This window comes from Pipistrellus hanaki (genome assembly GCF_964339955.1).
Source record: "Pipistrellus hanaki genome assembly, chromosome: 8".
Classification (NCBI taxonomy): domain Eukaryota; kingdom Metazoa; phylum Chordata; class Mammalia; order Chiroptera; family Vespertilionidae; genus Pipistrellus; species Pipistrellus hanaki.
In genome coordinates, this window is record NC_140510.1 from 34,782,966 (window position 1) to 34,802,405 (window position 19,440).

At 38.7% G+C, this 19,440-nt stretch overlaps 1 protein-coding gene across 1 annotated transcript in view; it reads left to right on the forward strand.

The window, feature by feature from the left end:
- GALNT5 (polypeptide N-acetylgalactosaminyltransferase 5) overlaps positions 1-18,659 on the forward strand; it is a 45,337-nt gene extending 26,678 nt beyond the window's left edge. The window contains exons 4-10 of the mRNA XM_084891459.1: positions 1,765-1,900; positions 2,395-2,514; positions 4,305-4,422; positions 5,401-5,724; positions 11,001-11,081; positions 14,248-14,409; positions 17,644-18,659. Coding sequence (XP_084747585.1) covers positions 1,765-1,900; positions 2,395-2,514; positions 4,305-4,422; positions 5,401-5,724; positions 11,001-11,081; positions 14,248-14,409; positions 17,644-17,784 — 1,082 coding nt within the window. The 3' untranslated portion in view covers positions 17,785-18,659. The remainder of the gene's footprint in view (positions 1-1,764; positions 1,901-2,394; positions 2,515-4,304; positions 4,423-5,400; positions 5,725-11,000; positions 11,082-14,247; positions 14,410-17,643) is intronic.
- The last annotated feature ends 781 nt before the right edge of the window (positions 18,660-19,440 follow it).

A 19,440-nucleotide genomic window follows, 5' to 3' on the forward strand; every position in this document is an offset into this window, starting at 1 on the left:
GTCTGGCATAGAGCAAGCACTTCATAGGAGATAAATGATGTTATTAAAGTTTGTCAAAAGCAGAGGAGAACAGCCAGGTGTCAGAGTGATCAATTAACACAATGAACCCAAATGCAAGTACAGTCACTGCTTTCCTTACTTGCTGCCATAGTATAAGTAAAGAAGCTAAACAAGAAGAAAGTCCTGGCTCCCCCAGTGCTGACTTTCCCCCCATGGAATGGGGCTGGGCTGGTGAACTAGAGCAGATATCAATCTTGCTGTGAAAGGAATCCAGAATGAAAGGCTGAGAGAGAAGGGGAAGGGTTAAGAGTAGAAAAGTACTGACTACTGTGCCAGGCCAGCATGCCTCAGTGTTTGAGGTTCAACCTATGAGCCAGGAGGTCATGGTTCCATTCCCAGTCAAGGCACATGCCCAGTGTGGGGCATGCAGGAGGCAGCCTATCAATGATTCTCTCATCATTGATGTTCTCTCTCCCTCTCCCTTTCCCATTCTCTCTGAAATCACTAAAAATATAATTTTATATAAGAAAAGTACTGAGTGAGAGTATACAAAAATGTTTTCAAGATCCACCCACATCCCATAAGATGAGGCAGAGATATCAGCCTTAGAGGGAGGCCTCCAAATAGAAAAACCTGGGCTAGAAACAGATATCCATAAAAGTGGATAGGGAGGGAAGGGAACAGCTGAGAGGGAAGGAAGGCCTGCGTCCTGGACTGCACCTCCCTCCAGTGCACCAGCTGTGCACCAAGTCTTCGAGGGGTTGGTGGCTTCCTTCATGAAGCCTGTGGGGTAAAGCTTTTGTAATTGCTTATGGTAGAGCCTGAAAGATTCCACATAGGATTTTGGCCAAGCCAGATTCCTCTGAGTATTATTAATCCCTCTCTCTCTCTCTCTCTCAATCTCTCTCTCTCTCTCTCTCTCTCTCTCTCTCTCTCTCTCTCTCTCACACACACACACACACACACACACACACACTGCTTGAAACAATATAGATACTGCTGAGATTTTCATTGAAAGGAGAAAGAGTATTACTTCACCCAACTAATTTTTAAAAAAAATTCTTAATACATATTTCTGGCCTCCAAGTTCTATTTTTTCTCTTACAACTTTTTGAAATTGTGATAAAAGATGCATAACATAAAATTTTACCATCTTAACATAAAATGTTACCATCTTAACCATTTTTCAATATATAGTTCTGTACTGTGAAGTTTACTAGTATTTCCATTGTTGTGCAACCAATCTCAGAACTCTTTTCATCTTGCAAAACTCAAACTCTAGACCCATTAAACAACCATTTTAACACTGCCTCTTAGACTTCCTGCTTCCTCTACCTTAACTTCTTTTCACCCCTATAATGTAGAGCAGTTTTACCTCTTCATCATCCTAAGACCAAATGTGGAATCTCAAACTTCTCCTGCTCTTTTGAAGAACAAAATCCCAGTTCTCCACCTCCAGAGTTTTTGGGATGCATCCCCTTAAATTATAAGGACATAAGCAACCACTTATAATGTTAAGTAATCCCTTCAGAATTTTGCCTACCCATTCTATGTGGCTTATCAATTTTTTTGCAAACATAAACAGCACTTGCCCCATGCGACTGCTAGAAACAAAATTTATTTTATTCCGTTGTAAAACAAAATGATAGGAACAAGGAATTCAGTGAGAAAAGAAGACTTCTGCCTTTACAAGCACACTTCTGGAACAATATCTAAGACCTTATATGACATTTTCAAATGGATTTTTTTTTTCTGGCTCTTTAGGTGATGTGTTGACATTCTTAGATTCTCATGTGGAATGTAACATTGGTTGGTTGGAACCTCTTCTGGAAAGAGTTTATTTAAGTAGAAAAAAAGTAGCCTGTCCAGTAATTGAAGTCATCAACGATAAGGATATGAGGTAATATTGTCGTATTCCACAAGATGCTTCTAAGTAAGTCTTTAACCAGCAGCAACAGAAAATACTGATCACACTCATCGTGGGTGCATTTTTGCAAATCTAAGAAATACACAGGTTATCCATAAATAAATGGAAATACATGATAGATATCTTGGGATCAGAGCAGGCAAATCTGTTTATTTGATCATCACAAATTCTTAACCCTTAACTCCATTGTCCAGTTCTTTCCTCTTTGTATTCAACTGAACCAAAAATATGTATTTTCCTTAGAACATTATTTTTTGTTTAAGTATAAGTTGAAAATAAGCAATTCAGCCAATTGGTCACTATTGCAAATTGTACTTATAAATTTTCTAAGAATGTTCTTTAAAAGTTTGTAATGATCTAAAGTCATCTGCATAACTGGTTTTATTCATTAAACAAGACATGGCTTTGGGTCTGTTAAGTATACATGTATGATCTCAGGTAGCACTTTTGGTCTTTCCCTGAACTAGTTACATGACAGTGGACAACTTTCAAAGAGGCGTCTTTGTGTGGCCCTTGAACTTTGCTTGGAGAACAATTCCCCCAGATGTTATTGCAAAAAACAACATTAAAGAAACTGATGTAATAAGGTAAGTGTTTGAAATTTAATTTTAGGAAACAGTCATGTGTTTTTAAAACCCTAGTATGTTTTTTATTCATTTTTGTTTGTTTTTAGAGAGAGGGAGGAAAGGAGAGGGAAAGACACACACATTAATGACAGAGAACCATTGATCAGCTGTCTCCTGCATGCTCCCTACTGGGGATCAAGCCCACAACCAGGGCATGTGCCCTAACTAGAAATTGAACCGTTATCTTCTAGTTCATGCGATGATGCTCAATTAACTGAGACACACTAGCCAGGGTTCATGCGTCTTTTTATAAAGGCATAGGAAGCAATTTTACCAAGAAAGTCTATTCTGTCATTTAATAGGATATCAAGAATTATAGTTATAGCCAATAGTCCAAAAGTAAAAAAAATTTTCCTGAAAAAATAGTTTCCCACTACCAAAACTCATTTTTCAAATGATCCACTGCACCTAGTCAGCCCTGAGTGCAGAGGAATTTGCTAACACATTTTCTGTTCTCTGGGATTTACAACTCAAGATAGATTAAGCTAGTTGAATATATATTGCATATATGCTATAAAAACACACATAATATTGAAGTCAATATGAGTTAAAATTAGGAGAGCAAATAATAGTAATAGAAGTATCATTGTAATAAAAATAATAGCTACTATTAGGATTTTCTTTTCGAATCTAGTCTTCCCTTCATAGGATAGCTGCCAATTTCTATGAATGAATCAATAAATAGATGCAGAAGATAGATATGAATTAAAATTGGAGCTTTATTGCTGGAGAATCTGGATTGAAGAGCACAACTTATACCTGAAGTTGAAGTGGAGGCTTCCTAACACTTGCCCCAGAGTCCAGCCCTGCAGGACAAGCAGGCAGCCAGCCCCAGGCTGGGCAGTGGGAGCTCTGAGCTTTCCCTGTCTGAAAGAGTTATGTAGACTCAAGCCAGAAAGTTCCAAGAGAGAGCCCAAGCCCAGACTATGCATTGGAGCATGCTTTCCCTGAATGTAATCTCAATAAAGCACACTCATTCCTTGTCTTGTATGATGCTTCAGGACTGATGCTCTAGTACTGTTATTTATTAAGCGCTCTGCTTTTAACCCACTCTATAACCCTAGGAGAGAGGGGGCAGTATTCCCATTATAGAGATGAGAAAATTGATACTTAAAAGAGTGAAGTAGCCCTAGCTGGTTTGGCTCAGTGGACAGAGCATTGGTCTGCAGACTGAAGGGTCTCAAGTTCAATTCCAGTCAAGGGCATATGCCCAGATGTCCAGCTCAATTCTCAGTAGGGGGCATGAAGGAGCAGCTGATTGGTGATTCCCTCTCCCTTTCTCTCTGAAATCAATAAAAATATATTCAAAAAAATAGTGAAGTAATTTTCCCAGAGATACATAGATAGTAAAAGCAGAAATTGGGATTGAAACCCAGATCTGCCTGAACCTAACATTCTTGTTCTGATCCTACACCTAAAGAACCTCTTTGCCTTTATTAGACTCTCATGTTAAGGATCAATGGAGTAGTTGAGTTCAGAATAAACTCAACATAATATTAGGAAGGGAATGTATTCTGAATAATCTGGAAAGAACATTTGGGATACAGGTCATGCTAGTTCCAGGTCCCACCTTCCTTCTGCCACCATGAACCAGGGAAGTTGCCACTTCAGTGCTGTTTGTGCTATTCCAAGACTTCCCCACACTTGGCAGCTATTCTGAAAAGCCTCCCACATCCATCACAAGCTCTGATAACAACTGAGTTCCCATGATATGCAAATGTAAAAAAAAACCCAACCTTTTCTCATTGTAGGTGCCCTGTCATGGCAGGTGGATTGTTTTCTATTGATAAAAATTACTTTTATGAACTTGGAACATATGACCCTGGGCTTGATGTTTGGGGTGGAGAAAATATGGAGCTGTCATTCAAGGTATTACGAGTGTTTCTCAAATTCTATCTACAATTAAGAGCTTATAGTTTTAAATGATTTCATTGTACTAATACAATCAGATATATGACTGCCCCAGGGTGGATTGTGTATGTTTGGGGGGATTTCACAGAAATTTTAGGGCCTCTGGATTAATGTTTTCATATCCAAGATTGAATTTGGAAGAATCAATAGCACTCATGAAATTTATTAGAGCTCCCTAATACTTCACAGCACTGTTTCTGCATCAGAATATGGGGAAAATAATTGCCTGTCATTCTGTGTAAACACTGTAGGATTCATACTTAATATTAAATAACTCTCTTGGAACATTTTTCTAATATATTGGAAGCAATGAAATTATTTAGTTATGGGTCATCTTGGAGAACACACATGACAGGAAGTGACCATAAGGCAGGCTGCAGACAGGCCATAGTGCAGCAATTTGGGACATATCAGAGGACTCTTGGTATTTATAAAGTCACTGATTAATATCTGAAGCTGTGGCATAAGCCATAAAGGGGAGCATCCAAAAAGCAATGGCTCTCCTATGCAGTAGGGTGATATGTAGTAAAAGTGGTATTATTTGAGCTCCTGATCAAGGAGAATGGTTTTTGAGTTGTGTGTTTGTGTGTGTGTGTTTTTAAGAAAATATATACTTTTTTCCTTGATTCAACTAAAGCAGGAACTCATTTTACATAATGAGATTGTGAGGAATTTTTTGGAAAATAGAAATTTACATTGCAAAGGAAGGAAGGGGAAATATATATTTTACTAATTCTGAAATGATCCACAGCAATATGCAAAACTAAATAAACCTGTTGAGTTTAATTTCCTATTGAAGAAGAGTTTAGAAGTTGAGAGGGCTACTTCAAACAAAGTGGGGGAGGAGAATAGTCAGGTGGTTCCTTGTCATTGTTAATTGCCCATAATTTGTGGACAAGGATTTGATAATTGATGCTTATCATTAAACTGTTCCAGGTGTGGATGTGTGGTGGCGAAATTGAGATCATTCCTTGTTCCAGAGTGGGCCACATTTTCAGAGGTGATAACCCATATTCCTTCCCCAAAGACCGGATGAAGACAGTGGAGCGGAACTTGGTGCGGGTGGCCGAGGTCTGGCTTGACGAGTACAAGGAGCTGTTCTATGGCCACGAGGAAAACCTCATAGACCAAGGACTAGATGTCGGAAACCTCACCCAACAACGGGAACTTCGAAAGAAACTAAACTGCAAAAGTTTCAAATGGTACCTGGAGAATGTGTTTCCTGACTTGAAGGCTCCCATTGTGAGAGCTGGCGGTGTGGTAAGTTCAAGCAGCAATTTAAAATCTGACTCCATAAATAATAAAATGCCAATATACTTTTGAAAATGTGGGGGAAAGAATGAATTAATTATTACATTATAAAGAAATACCAAGTATGAGTGCAGATGAGACAAAGCAGGGTTGAGGATGAAATAAAAGATAAACTTGATGAAGGCTTCCAGGCAGCCATGTTCACTGATTAATTCAGCAAATATCTATTAAGTATAAATGAACCAAGCAGTATTTTAAAACTGAATTTCAGGTGATCAATTAAGTAGACTTGACCTCTTCTTTGTGGAGCTTGGAATTGAGAAGAGAAAAAATATTATAAAAATAAGCAAGTAAAGAGTGAATAAATATAATAGCTCTCATTTGGGAGACAGGCCAACAGTGAAGAATCCATCTAAGTTAGAGTGGTCAACTGAGGAGATGTTGAAGGCTAGGTCTGAAAGACCAAGAGTCAGCCAAGTGCTAAAGGAGCCCCAGGCACAGGATGCCCTTATGTGAAAACTTGGAGACTGATGACCATCCGAGATGTTCAAGAACTGGGAAGGACATGACTGTTGTTGTCAGGGTATGAAGGAGGAAAGAATGGCACCAGGTGAAGTTGAAGAGGGAGGAAGGAGTCAGATCATGTAGGTCCTTGTAGGAAAGATCCTTCCTTCCTTCTTTCCTTCTTTCCTCCCTTTCTTCTGAATGTAATGGTAAGTTATTGAGTAGGGTTAAATAATAGAATGGCATGATTTAGAGTTTTATAAATTTAAAAGTAACAAATTGTCAGACAACAGCAGAGAAAATTCCAAGATACAAGGTAATGTACTAAAAGGGAAGAAGCCAAGCTAGATAGGTGGGATAGAGGACAAAGCGAAGAAAAAATTAAGGAAGGGGAGAAACGAGACAAAAGCCATTTCAACCTGTTCTAGCAGTGAGGCTAGATTTGAAGAGGATGGCCAGATGTGAGGACATTTACCATAGGATGGGTTTGGAGATGGTTAGTCAAGTGTTGACCTGGAGCTCTTCCCTAGTTATGCATATTTTCATTTTTTTTTAATTGTTCTATTTCTCATTTAAGGTTTACTGCCAGTGTTGTTTTATTTTCTTTAAGTTTCCTTTTTCTTCATGCCAGAGGTTCTCAGACTTGAACAGCAGTAAGCCTGCTTTCTTGAGCCAACTTTTTTCAGTTTGCCTTTGAAAGGGGATTGTGCAAACCAGCCATTCTTTGCGAAGCAAATCTCCTGATGACAAGGACTTAGTAAAACTATTCTCTCTGGTGGTATAAGGATAACCTGGAATATTGTGAAATAGAGGAAAGTGGTCTGAATTTTGTTCTATTGTTATAAAATTCAACTGACAAATGGGTACACATGATCTGTTTGTACATACCATAATGTATTATGGAATTGCCATCCTTATAGATCAAAATAGAAATGTGCTGCCTCAGGTAGTTCAATCTGCTGTTTTAGGCAACTCAGTAGGAAGAATATCCTGGACTTATACACTATTTAAATGATTTGTCTGTAAAATAAATTTATATTTTTAAATTCTATCTCTTGAGCAGGAAAATAAATTTTCACCATAGTAATTTTTTCCTGTCCTAACCACACAAAATCTCAGCAAGAGCATTACCAAGCTTTAGCCACCAGAGGGAACTAAAAAACTGTCTTTTGCCTTCTCTGTGTGGCTAACTTGTTTGCATTCTCATGAAATTTTTGAAGAGTTCTCCTAATGAAACAGCCTTTGGCTGATGCCTGAGTTATTATATGTCAAAATGCAAAAAAATATATATTTTAAATGATTTTAACAAATTATTTCTTTCACTATCTGCTGCCGTCCTTAGACAAATTTTAATAAATATGGCATTTGCTTCCTTCTGAAGCAACCAGTAGGGAGGAGCATTATTACCATTAAAAAACAAAACAAAACAAAAAATTAGGACCTTTCTTCAGGCAATGCAGAGTGAGATGAACTAGAATGTTATTCTGGATACACAATCTTGAAAAGTTCCATGAAAATGAATTCCACAACCTATACACTTAGGAATTTAAATCCAGTTAAGTTTTTTGTTTGTTTGGTGGCAGGGTGGGTGTGTGTGTGTGTGTGTGTGTGTGTGTGTGTGTGTGTTCTGTTTATGTTTTCTAGTGAGAACAAGTAATTTCTTATTGAACCAAAAATATTTGGAATAAATAAAATAACTTCACCAATAATGTATATTTATATTGGATAAAATTCTTAGAAACAGGCCTATAGCCTAATGTTTAACAATTCTGTGATAAACTGAGACTAACTTCCATTCCCTAATTTGGCAATAAAATAATTCAAAACGAAAAGTTTAAAATTGATATACTACCTGATTTTTTAAAAAAATATTTAAATGGTTTACTGTAAAATCATAGGTACAATTCTTTAAAAACAAAATGAAGCCCTGGTCTGTTGCTCAGTGGCTAGAGAGAGTCAGCTCACAGACCAAAGAGTCTTGGGTTTGATTCCCTCCTTCCCCACCACCACAAGGGCATATTCCTCAGTTGAGGTTTCCCTGCGCCCATAGGGCCATGTATGAGAGGCAACCAATCGATGTGTCTCTCTCATGTTGATGTTTCTCTCTCTCCCCCTCCTCCCTCCCGTCTACTCTGTAAAAATCAATGGAAAAAATATCCTCAGGTGAGGATAAAATAGTACAGTATTTTCCGTCATATAAGACGACCCCCTAATTTTTACACTTAAAACATAGGTTTAGGCCTATATTTGCTGTATAAGACTACCCCCCACTTCAAAGAAAAGACTTACCTTGCCGTCAGGATTTGCAGGTAATTTTTGTGCAATTTTGGTCTTTTGCCCCTGATTTTCGGTTGACTTTTTTTCATTTCAAAAGTCGTCTTATACACCGGAAAATAAAATAAAATGACTCAATTTTGAAAACCATTCACAATGTGATAAAGAATCACAGTTCTTTAGCACTTCATCAAATATTTTGTTATTAAGAAAAGGAGTTTCTCTAGTAAATTTCTCTAGTAATCACTCGTAAAGAGGGAAGGGAAATAGATCTTCAGATGAAGTGGGTGGGATCAGGGGGAGGGAGGCAAGGATAGAAAAGATTGTCCTTTTTCCTTCTAATGCCACTCAGTTCTTGGAAGAAGGAATTGTACAAAATAAATACAAAGAAATCTATTGAACCTTGGGCTCCCAAACATTGCTCTGGGGCATCTTATTAGCTGTGCTGCCAAAACTAGGGATCCATGGTCAAATACATATGGCAAACAACACACTACATTCCTCTTAGAGCAGCAAGCTGAACATTATGGTACCCTACTGAAAGTTCTGAAAGGTTCCGGGGTAAGACTACCTGTTCAAGAGATTGAAGCCAGAGATTTCCACACCCCTTTGACAATAAAATACTTTCTAAATTATCCACAAGATTTTTATCTCTGTTTCATCCCTATTAACTCTTCTCTGAAGTTCAAGATGTGATTACTGACTGCTCCCACTTACTAATGGTGGGGGGATTTCTCCCATATTTGCCATTTTAAATTGTGAACAGAGCTTTCTTTGAGGATTTCTGACAGAGTTCCTGTCCTTCTAGAATTTCTTTTGCATTCCAGCCAACCCCAAAGCAACCAACCGGCTACTATTTTTATGTTGTTTCAATGCCTCAAGGGTCTGTCAGGGTTTATACTCAATAATACAAGTGTAAATTCACATCTCAAATCCAAATGAAGGTCACTGTAAGGTTTTAGATCTGGCAGAATCTAGCCTCCCTGTGGCATCCCTCTGCTAACGGGTAGATTGCTTTTTCCAGGACACCATTCCACTGAAGGTCTTACTCAAGTTTTGCATTATTATGTGGAGGATTGCAATCCCACCTCTCAGGTTTATCCATGCCCAAGTTTTTCTCCTGTCTGTAAAATGTTGGTCCCTTTCTTACAGTACTAGAGGCCCATTGCACAAAGATTCATACAATAGACCTTCCTTCCCCTGGCTGCCAGCACCATTTTTCCTCCAGCACCTGTAACCCAGGCCTTCACTCTGGCCGCCACTCTGCCCCCTGCCCTCCCCGTCATAGCAGGCATCCCACCCCACCCAGCCACTCCATACCTGCATGAGTGCTGCCCAGAGGCCCAGAGCAGCGCCGCCATATTTGTCCTGTTAATTTGCATACTCACTCCTGATTGGTTTGTGGGTGTTGTGAAGTGATGGTCAATTTAAATATTTACCTTTTATTAGTGTAGCTTTGCTGTTTTCCCCACTTGCTTTTAGTTTAGTTTAGTTGTTATTTTTCTGCATTTTCTTGCCAGTTAAGCTATGAGTGGAAAAAGTGAGGACCAACTCACTGAGCATCATGTTCTGACACTGGTAGTTTTGTGAGCTACAGAGGCTGCTTCATCACCCCAGAGTTATAGCTCTGTGTTAGGCATGTGGAGCAGGAGAGGGCACTAATAGTGTCCCTGGCAACTAAGACCTCACCACCTCCCTGCTCCGCAGGCTCTCCAGAGTGGAAACTTGGTTTTATACAGCTCTTCTAGAAACCTGAGAAGCCTAAATTGCACTATTAACCCACAGCCTCGTTAGCCCTGTCCAGGATGTCAAGGGGGCAAGGGAATCAACATTTTTCTGCGTTAAATGGTGACTTATAGAAAGCTGCCTCTATATTTGACCCTGCAAATCCATTAAAGAGCTGGGGGCCTGCCAGAAAGTGCCTTTAAGCTTGGCTCCGTATTCATTTTCGTGACTTTCCTGTAATGAATTGTAGCTTGCCTGAGTCATTAGGAAGATTCTGACAGAGAATCAGCTGGAAATCTGCTGTTCTTGAAGGACTCAATTTATCTATCTGTGATTCAATGCCTGAGCAGTCAAGTAGCTTGGAGGGGTCAGCCAGGCAACAGAGCCCATAGCTGTCAGTTTGATTAAATTGCAAGTGTGTGCCCTGACTTTTAATATATGCATCAGACAAACTTGAGCCAAGAAAATAACTACTTTTTCTTGCCACCTTGTGCTCACTCCCTATTCAACATTCCAGGCAAGGGTTAATTAAAAGCTTCTGTTTGTTGGCTCTGTGGCTAAATCGCAGGCCTCAATTGAGAGATTGAAGCTGTACGTTAGCAAGATTACATATGTCTTAGAGATAGCAACCACTGAACTCTTACAGTGCTAAGTACTGCTGAGCTATATTAACTTAACTGTCTTTTAACCTTCCTGTTGTTTCATTTTCTGTGTTTTCTGAATGCCTTGATCTACTTTAAAATATTTGTTTCTTCATGCATATTTTATATTTTGCTTCCTAGCTTATTAACATGGCCTTGGGTAAATGCCTTTCCATTGGAAATACCACAGCCATTCTGGAAGACTGTGACGGGAGCAGCAAGGTATGCTGGGCTGGGGTTTGCTCTCTGATAGTAGGTGCAGCTCACCATACTGGTGTAGCTGATAAGTGCAGGGTATAACACATTCATCACTCACTTGAGAAATTGGTTTTTGCTTACAGAAACAATAGTTAATTCCTATATAATCATAAGGTTGCTAAATGTAAAGATGTGGGTACTGAAGCCAACACATGAGAAACGCAGATCTGGCTCCTTCACTTGCAAAGTGTGTGAATTTTGTATGTTTCTTAACCCTCAGGTAAATGGCAGTGATTATAGTGCCCACCTTAATGCTAGTGTGAGAATTGAATTAGATGAAACTATGAAGGAATTAGAACAACACCCAGTTCTTAATGCTCCACAAATGTTCACTGCTATAACAGACCAAAAAAAAAATATATTGAAAATAGCACGTGATGTATAAAGATAGAGTAATAAAGAAAAAGACAGGATATATTTTTAAATAATTAATCTCAGGGAGCAATTTGATTCTCTGATTCTATCCCCTGCCCCCATTCTTCTATATCTGAAGGAAATAATGTAAATCACATAATTCACGATCCATGATGGAAAACCCTGCAGCAACACTCCCACAGACTCAGAGCACAGTGGTTAGGGAGGGAGGGACTCTGCAGTGCTGGAGGGGAGCTGGAGGTGATGGCACCTCCCTCTCCAACACACACTCCCTATCCATTCTTATTCTGTGGGGACAGTTTCTGGACTCACGGGGACATCAATTCATGAGTACAACTCAGTTCCCTAAGATTGTAGGCCACTCTTAGGTAGAGAAATTATTTTTCGTGATAACATAGGCTTGCCAAAACATACTACTTGCATTCGAGTAGGAGATATTGCTTTTATTTTGAAGTACATCCCATCTCTACCTCTTCATTCAAAGCTTCTACTAGAAAGAAGAAAAAAAAAGGCATTTTGTCATCTCTGTGGCTATAATTCAGCTATGAATTGTAACCTGAGGCTAAGGGGACTTTTAATTAGGAAAAAGAGGAGAAACTTGAAAGAAAAAAGTGTCAAAAATCAATGAAAAGAAATAACTTATATGTATTAACAATTCTGAGAGGAAACAACTCACAAATAGTAAAACAAAACAATATTAGTCCAAATTAGATGAAAATAAAATATTAAATAGTGCAACCCTTCCAGTCTCATCAATATTTTATCTAAAAATCCAAGTTATGGTCTCAATAACCATTGAGTCTCTTGAGAGGGAGACTATGAGGGAAATATATGAGTTGTGCAACCCCTGCCTTCCACAAATGTCCATCTCCCTTTTGTCTTGTTACTCCTTTTCAGCCTCTGCCTCCTGTGGCTTGTTTGAGTAATCAAAAGTAAAGAAACTTGGTGGAGATAAAGTTATGTTAGCCAGAAATAATAAGACAATATTAAGCCAGTGACTACAGCATTTATAATAATAATAATAATAATAATAATAATAATAATAATAAAGCTTAAAAGAATAAATCCCTAGGGTTGTATGATTGTCCCATCAAGCACTATCTTTTCACCTTACTTAAAAAGTCTCTTTAGTTAACTTATTAATCAGTTGAGATGTCCCTTTGCAAGGTACTATCTAGCTTTTCTTCATAGCTACATAGCTTCTTTGTATTATGTCCATGCTTCTTGTCAACATAAGAAACATCCAAACCTATAGAAACATTTAATTAGTTTATTTGAGCCAAACTGATGGCATATACCAGGGAGTAAGATCCCAAATGCTCTAGAATAATAGTTTTGCAGGGTGTTTTGTTTCGTTTTGTTTTGTTTTGTTTTTGTGCATTTGAGATTAAGGAAGGTATGTAAGGAAGTACATGAAGGTGGGAAAAAGCAAGGTGGGGCATGACCACCCACCATGACCTGCCTGTTGGGAATTTGTGATCAGACCCCCGGTGAGGTTTTTTTCCATAGAACCACCTTTTATCCACATTCTCAAATTTTAATATGCATACAAATCATCTGGGGAGTTTGTTAAATGTGAATTCTGATTCAATAGGTTCGTGGCAGAACTGATTCTCTGCATTTCCAACTAGATGTAGGTGACTCTAATGATGGTCTAGAGTGGCATATGCCAGGGAGTAAGACCTTTCAGCAGAGAGGTCTACCCCAATGCCATACTTGATCATCTAAGTGACATCTCAATCACATTACCAATAATTCATTAGATAAAAACTTTTAGATAGATTTTACCAGTAGACTTATTTACTAATTCCTTTACAAATTTCCCACAGACTCAGAGCCTTACAGTTTATTAACCAGGCAGATAGTACTAGGTTGTAAATAACTGGAGAAAATATATAAAAATTAAAAACATGGTTCCATCACCTGAATTGGCATTTATTTTAGACCTTGGTGATTCCCCAAAACTGGACTTCTCTAAGAGCAGTTCTTCGCACTATCAGCAAAGAAAAATTTTTCAAAAATATATTTTATTGATTTTTTTACAGAGATGAATAGAGAGGGATAGAGAGTTAGAAACATCGATGAGAGAGAAACATCGACCAGCTGCCTCCTGCACACCTCCTACTGGGGATGTACCCGCAACCAAGGTACATGCCCTTGACTGGAATCAAACCTGGGACCTTTCAGTCTGCAGACCGGCGCTCTTTCCACTGAGCCAAACCGGTTAGGGCATAAAGAAAGATTTTTAACATTTCCTCTAGGGGTCTGGTTGTCTAGCATAATAATTTCCACAAGGTAGTTTAGGGCCCTGACTTGGATCTCCTGGAGTCCCACTGGCTCAAGACTATGGTGGTTTGGAGGTTCCAATACTTCAAGCACCAGGTGGTCTGGGATTTCGAACTGGAATGACATTTGTTTGCAGATATGTACTAATTGGACTGCGGTGTACTGTTGCAACTTACCCTTTCTCAGGGCTTACGTAAGTGTGCTAAACACTTGACGGTCATTCCCCAAGCCTGTGAGACAGTCATGTTGAAGTTGCTACCCAACTAAAAATGGAGAAAAATTAGATTAGTCAGGATTAATATTATGCCCCTACTATCAGTGTTGAAAGTGGCAATACCAGGATTCACATGCAAACCATCTGATGAGAGTGCCTATGTTCTTAACCTTTGCTGGCAAAAAAAGGTTTGACGAAGCCCTTACTTGTGCTTTCCACCTGAGGTGACCTTTCTCTTACTCATTTCTTCCACAGCTTCAACAGTTTAATTACACCTGGTTAAGACTTATTAAACATGGAGAGCGGTGCTTGGCTCCCGTCCCTGAGCAGGGAGCCTTGAGGCTGCTCCCTTGTGATAACAGAAACAAAGGGCTGAAATGGGTACACAAGTCAGCATCAGCCTTTCGGTCAGAACTGGTAAGTGAAATGTGTGTATCTCTTCTCTCCAGCAAATCCAACTTCCCGCTAAAGGTGACCGAACACCCTCCCTGGCAGCCAATCAATCTGAAGATTTCAATGTGTTTGTGAAAAAGTTCTCACAGAGAGTTGGGCATATTTTGTAACTTCTCAATTATTTTAAGTAGAAGTCACCAGGTTTTGTTGTTTGTATTGCTATCATCGTCTGTTTCTAAAGTTGTTGTTTAGTCAGTTAACAATGCCAAAAGTTGGGCTATAGGCTAGAATTAGATTGCATCAGTTACCAGGAAGCTCACAAGGGGAGTGTAAGGGGAAAGTAAGAAGCAGTGTGCTCCCTCCCAGCCCTGCATTTTACTCTGCATTAGGTTCCCCATTCTGCCTCTTTCCAACTAGGAACGTTTGCTCACGCCCTCTGGTTTCCAGAGATAGGACTCCCCTGGGGTGCTGGAGCCAGCTCCCACCAGCTTGCAGCAGCTGGTTGTGTTCAGCTGTTGCCAACTGCACCTTCAGGGATCCTGCTTTGGTAAATTCAAACCAGCCACGATGTGTGTATTTATATCCATGCTACAAACCAGGGGGTGTTTTTCCAGAGGTCCGGTGGTTCATGTTTACCAGAACATCCCAGCGATACCCTAGTCCCTCAAAGTCCTATCAGCTTTTCCCAATTCTGTTTCAACAGGGTAAAAGTCATAAGCATTGATGTAGGATCTTGGAGTGGCAGAAATAATGTCAGGACTATCTTCTCAAATTTCCCACTAGCTCACCAGGAGGTAGCCCTCAAATCCCCTAAAAGCACCGAGTATATGGAGACCATCATTTTGCTCAGGAATAGTCCCAAAGTAAGCCCACATTTTTACATGGAGTGCCTCCATTCCTTTTGATGTCACAGCCAGAATAATTTTCTTCCTGCCCAGGGTCAAAACCAGGGCCTGAGCCACACATTCTCTTTCCTTCCCCCCTTTAAATTTTCTCTGTTACATTTCAGTTGCTTCGGGGCATTTTTCCCCCTCTTTAGTAATAATCGTTATTATTGAGTTTTTATGAAATATTAGAAATTATCAGTGCATAAACTGATAATTTTATGTTTTATGGTTTTGGGAAAATCCATAAATATGTATCAAATAAATTACATCTTACCTTCTGTTTCTCTAACCATGTGCCAAAGAAAGGAGGGAGAGAAAGAAAGAGGGAGAGAGAAATAGAGACAGGGAGAGAGAGAGAGAGAGAGAGAGAGAGAGAGAAGAGAAAAAGAAAAAGAAAATTCAGAATATGAGAAAAACAAAATCCTTACCCCACCTTGTTTGTGACTTTAACATAAAGAGCTGCTTTCTGCCTTGAATTCCCCTTTTCATGCTGCCAGATGTCATAGAAATGAATATCTTGAAAATGGTCTTTTTCTTTTTTAAAGTATTTTGGTAGTTTTCATACTTACCTTTCTAAACGCCCCCAGACGTGAAAGTCTTAGAAAGAAAAGGGAGAAATGGAAAATCAGACTATGAATGGCAGGGGCATGTCTCCCTTTGCAGGAAGCATTAGGAGTTGGGAGCTTCATGGAAGGAAGAGGGGTAATGGTAAGCTTGACCCTGGATACCAATGAATTATTAAAGTTATGTGTTCATAAATCAGCATTTAAAAGATGTTCTCTAGGTCAGCCTTCCCCAAATGCTCCGGAATGAGGTCACCTAAAGGTAAATAGTTTCATAGGTGGCTTCTAGGACTTGGGGAATGGAATGCCCCTCTACCCCATGTGTCTGTAGTATGAGGACACGTTTTTGGTGTGTGTGTGTGTGTGTGTGTGTGTGTGTGTGTGTGTGTGTGTAGGTTTTTGTTGTTGTTGTTGTTGTTGTTAATCCTCACCTGAAGATATTGTTTCCATTGCTTGCTTCTTCAGAGTGAGTGGAAGGGAGAGTGGGAGGGGAGAAGAGAGAGAGAGGAACATCAACTGGTTGCCTCCCACACAAGCCCTGACTAGATTTGGGAAATACACCTGAAATGCATGTAGGTGCCCTTGACTATAATCGAACTTGATATCCTTCAGTGTACATGCTGATGCTCTAACCACTGAGATACTGGCCAGGGCTGGGGACGAGTTTTTTAGTTACCTCTTTACAATCCAGCAGAACATTGTAGGTAGTCAATAATAGTGTTGCTCAAGTTTAACTTCTTTACAAAACCTTGAGCATACTCGAGCATCATATTGCCCAAGTTCTACAAGGGAGTTTGTTACAATGCAGATTCTGATTCCATAGGTCTATGGCAAGGCTGAAAGTCAGCATGTCCAACTGTCTCCTGGGTGATGCTGATCATAGTTTCAGCGGAGAGGTCTAACCCAATAACATACTTGATCATCTAAGTTAAATCTCAATTACATTATAAATGATTCAGTAGATAAAAGCATTTGGAATGATTTTACCAGAGGTCTATTTTTTCTAATATAGTTTTGTAGGAATATCTATAAATAAATTATTGTCACCCCTGTTTAATAATTTTTAAAAGTATTATACAACTAATAATATTTTTATTATATATAAGTATATAATCATCTTTGTCATAGTCCTGTATAGTTGAAAAGTTCAATAGGTAAAAAAAAAAAAAAAAAAAAAAAAAAGTTACAAAGCCATGGGCAGGTTCTAAGTAGGCCATTCACCATTTCTAGGATATTAATATATATTAAGCAATAATAGAACCCTGAAGTGCTTTTAACTTTTTTTCCTAATTACATCCAAATTTTCTGGATATCAGGCATTGTGTACTCAGAAGTTATGGTAGGGAGCTCATATGTAGAATACATTATTTATCTAGCACTTTGTATTCTAAATTTGCAGTCTAAAGCTTAGACTTAATTAAGAAATTAACTGACTCACTACCTGTGATGGTATGTGGGTGTTATTTTTGTGTGTGTGTGTGTGTGTGTGTGTGTGTATGTGTGTGTGTGTTTTCTTTTCTATCATCAGTGAAGGAGCCATCATCCATCAAATATAGAAATGCCATCTGGTACTATTTTCTTTAAATAATATAGTAATCAGCCATATAATTAGAAAATTCATCTTTGAAGTATGAGAACTTAGTGTAAGCAAGAGCAACAAACTGAATACTGCCCAAAGCCAGTGTTTATGCTATTAATTTAGTTCAGAATAATCCCTAAAGAATAAAAAATGTAAGTGCCTATCTTTTTTTTTTAATTGGTTTCCATTTCTTTACCGTTGCTCATTCTCAGATCCCCTTTCTCTACAGGTGGATCACATTGTTTTTGGAAACTATCATGAGTTGTTATGCTTGGAAGGAAATTTTTCTCAGAAAACGCTGAAAGTTGCTGCTTGTGACCCAAAGAAGCCATATCAAAAGTGGAAATTTGAAAACAATTTTGAAGTCTGAAGAGGAACTGATGTTTTTATGTAGTGAGCCCATTATACACTGTGAAAATGACAGTGAACTTGGTGATTATATTTCTCCATGGTTTAAATTTTTTAAATGAAGAACACTTGAATAGAAGATTTTCTAAAATCACAATATTTGAGATACCAAAAGTTAACTCAGGGAAACAGTCCAACATTGGATTGGAGTCCTTCCTCAGTACTAGAAGTCCTTTTGAATGACCTGCTTTCTTCTCTGTGCTAAAACTCAGCCTATAAATTTCCCCATACAACCTATTGGGTACCCGGAAATAAAGACAGAATACTTGGGGAAGTACAATGATATTCATTATGAATGTGTTGGGTAATAACCAGCTCTTTGGCCCACAAGTAGGGAGAATCTGGTCCTTTATTTACTATTTTTTTCATCAAAAAATTTACTTGCGTTTTTATGGATAGAAGTACTCATAAACACACAGCTATCACCTTGGCAAAAACCCTTCAGATTACATTCATGTTTAACTTATAGTTTGGAATAGTATTAATATTACTAGAGGCCCAAATTTCATGGGTGGGGTCCCTAGGCCTGGCCAGCCATCAGGGCTGATCTGTGCAGCAACCAGTGGGGTGATCAGGGGCCCCACTGGCACCCGTCTTGGCTGGCCTGGGGTCTGTGGACTGAGGCAACTCCTGAGTTGAGTGTCTGCCCCTGGTAATCAGTGCACATCATAGCAACCAGTCATTCCACTAGTCCTTCCACCGTTTGGTCAACTTGCATATTAGGCTTTTATTATATAGGATACTTCCTGGTGGCAGGATTTTGATCTAGCTTACTATATGATTCTTTTTTATCAGTCTGAGTCAGTGGAACATTTTTAATTGAGGATGTCAAATGCTTGTTCATTTCTAGATGTGGACATTGTCTCAGTTCATTTTGTACTTTTAAAACTACACTTAAAAAATGGTTATGCTAGTAACTTCCTAGAATTGTGAATATTAAAAAACCAAAAACCAAAAAGGCAAAGTAAAAGAGGCTATATCACAAAACACTATAATAACCCAAAATTTATTTAATCACTAAACGCATATGAGGAGTTGAAACTAATAAAACAGAAATAGAGCCTTGAAAAATCTTAAGGTTCTTTTATATAAAATACTGCCTTAGATTTAACAACATTCATGGGGATAAAGTATGCTAAAATGGGCTTTAGAGATTTTAAAGTAGAAATAAAATGAAGGAAACAATGAAAGGGGAAGAAAATGAGGTAAGCAATCTTTAGGAAGAGAGGTAAGAAAAAATTGCCCTAGATTTGGCCAAAAGGAAAGGGAATTTTGCACCTAAATGGGGGTGGGGGTGGGGATAATAAAGCCTTAGATGTGGATCTAAGGATGACACTGGGGAGAAGTAATATTTCTTTGACTTATATTGAGCCCTAATCTTAGGTATGTCAATACTTGGGCATATCAGAGAAGATCTTAGAAATCCACATTCATTTTGGTAAGAAAATTGACACCCAAAAGACACATTACCCATCTGAAAACCTCAGAGGAGAGAATTAGGATTAAACTTGTATCTCCAGAGACAGGGCTCATTCTTTTGCCCCTGGCCACTGGCCTACACACAACCTGTTCCACAGCATTTCTATAAAAGATGAGAAACCATTTTGCTGGCAGTGGA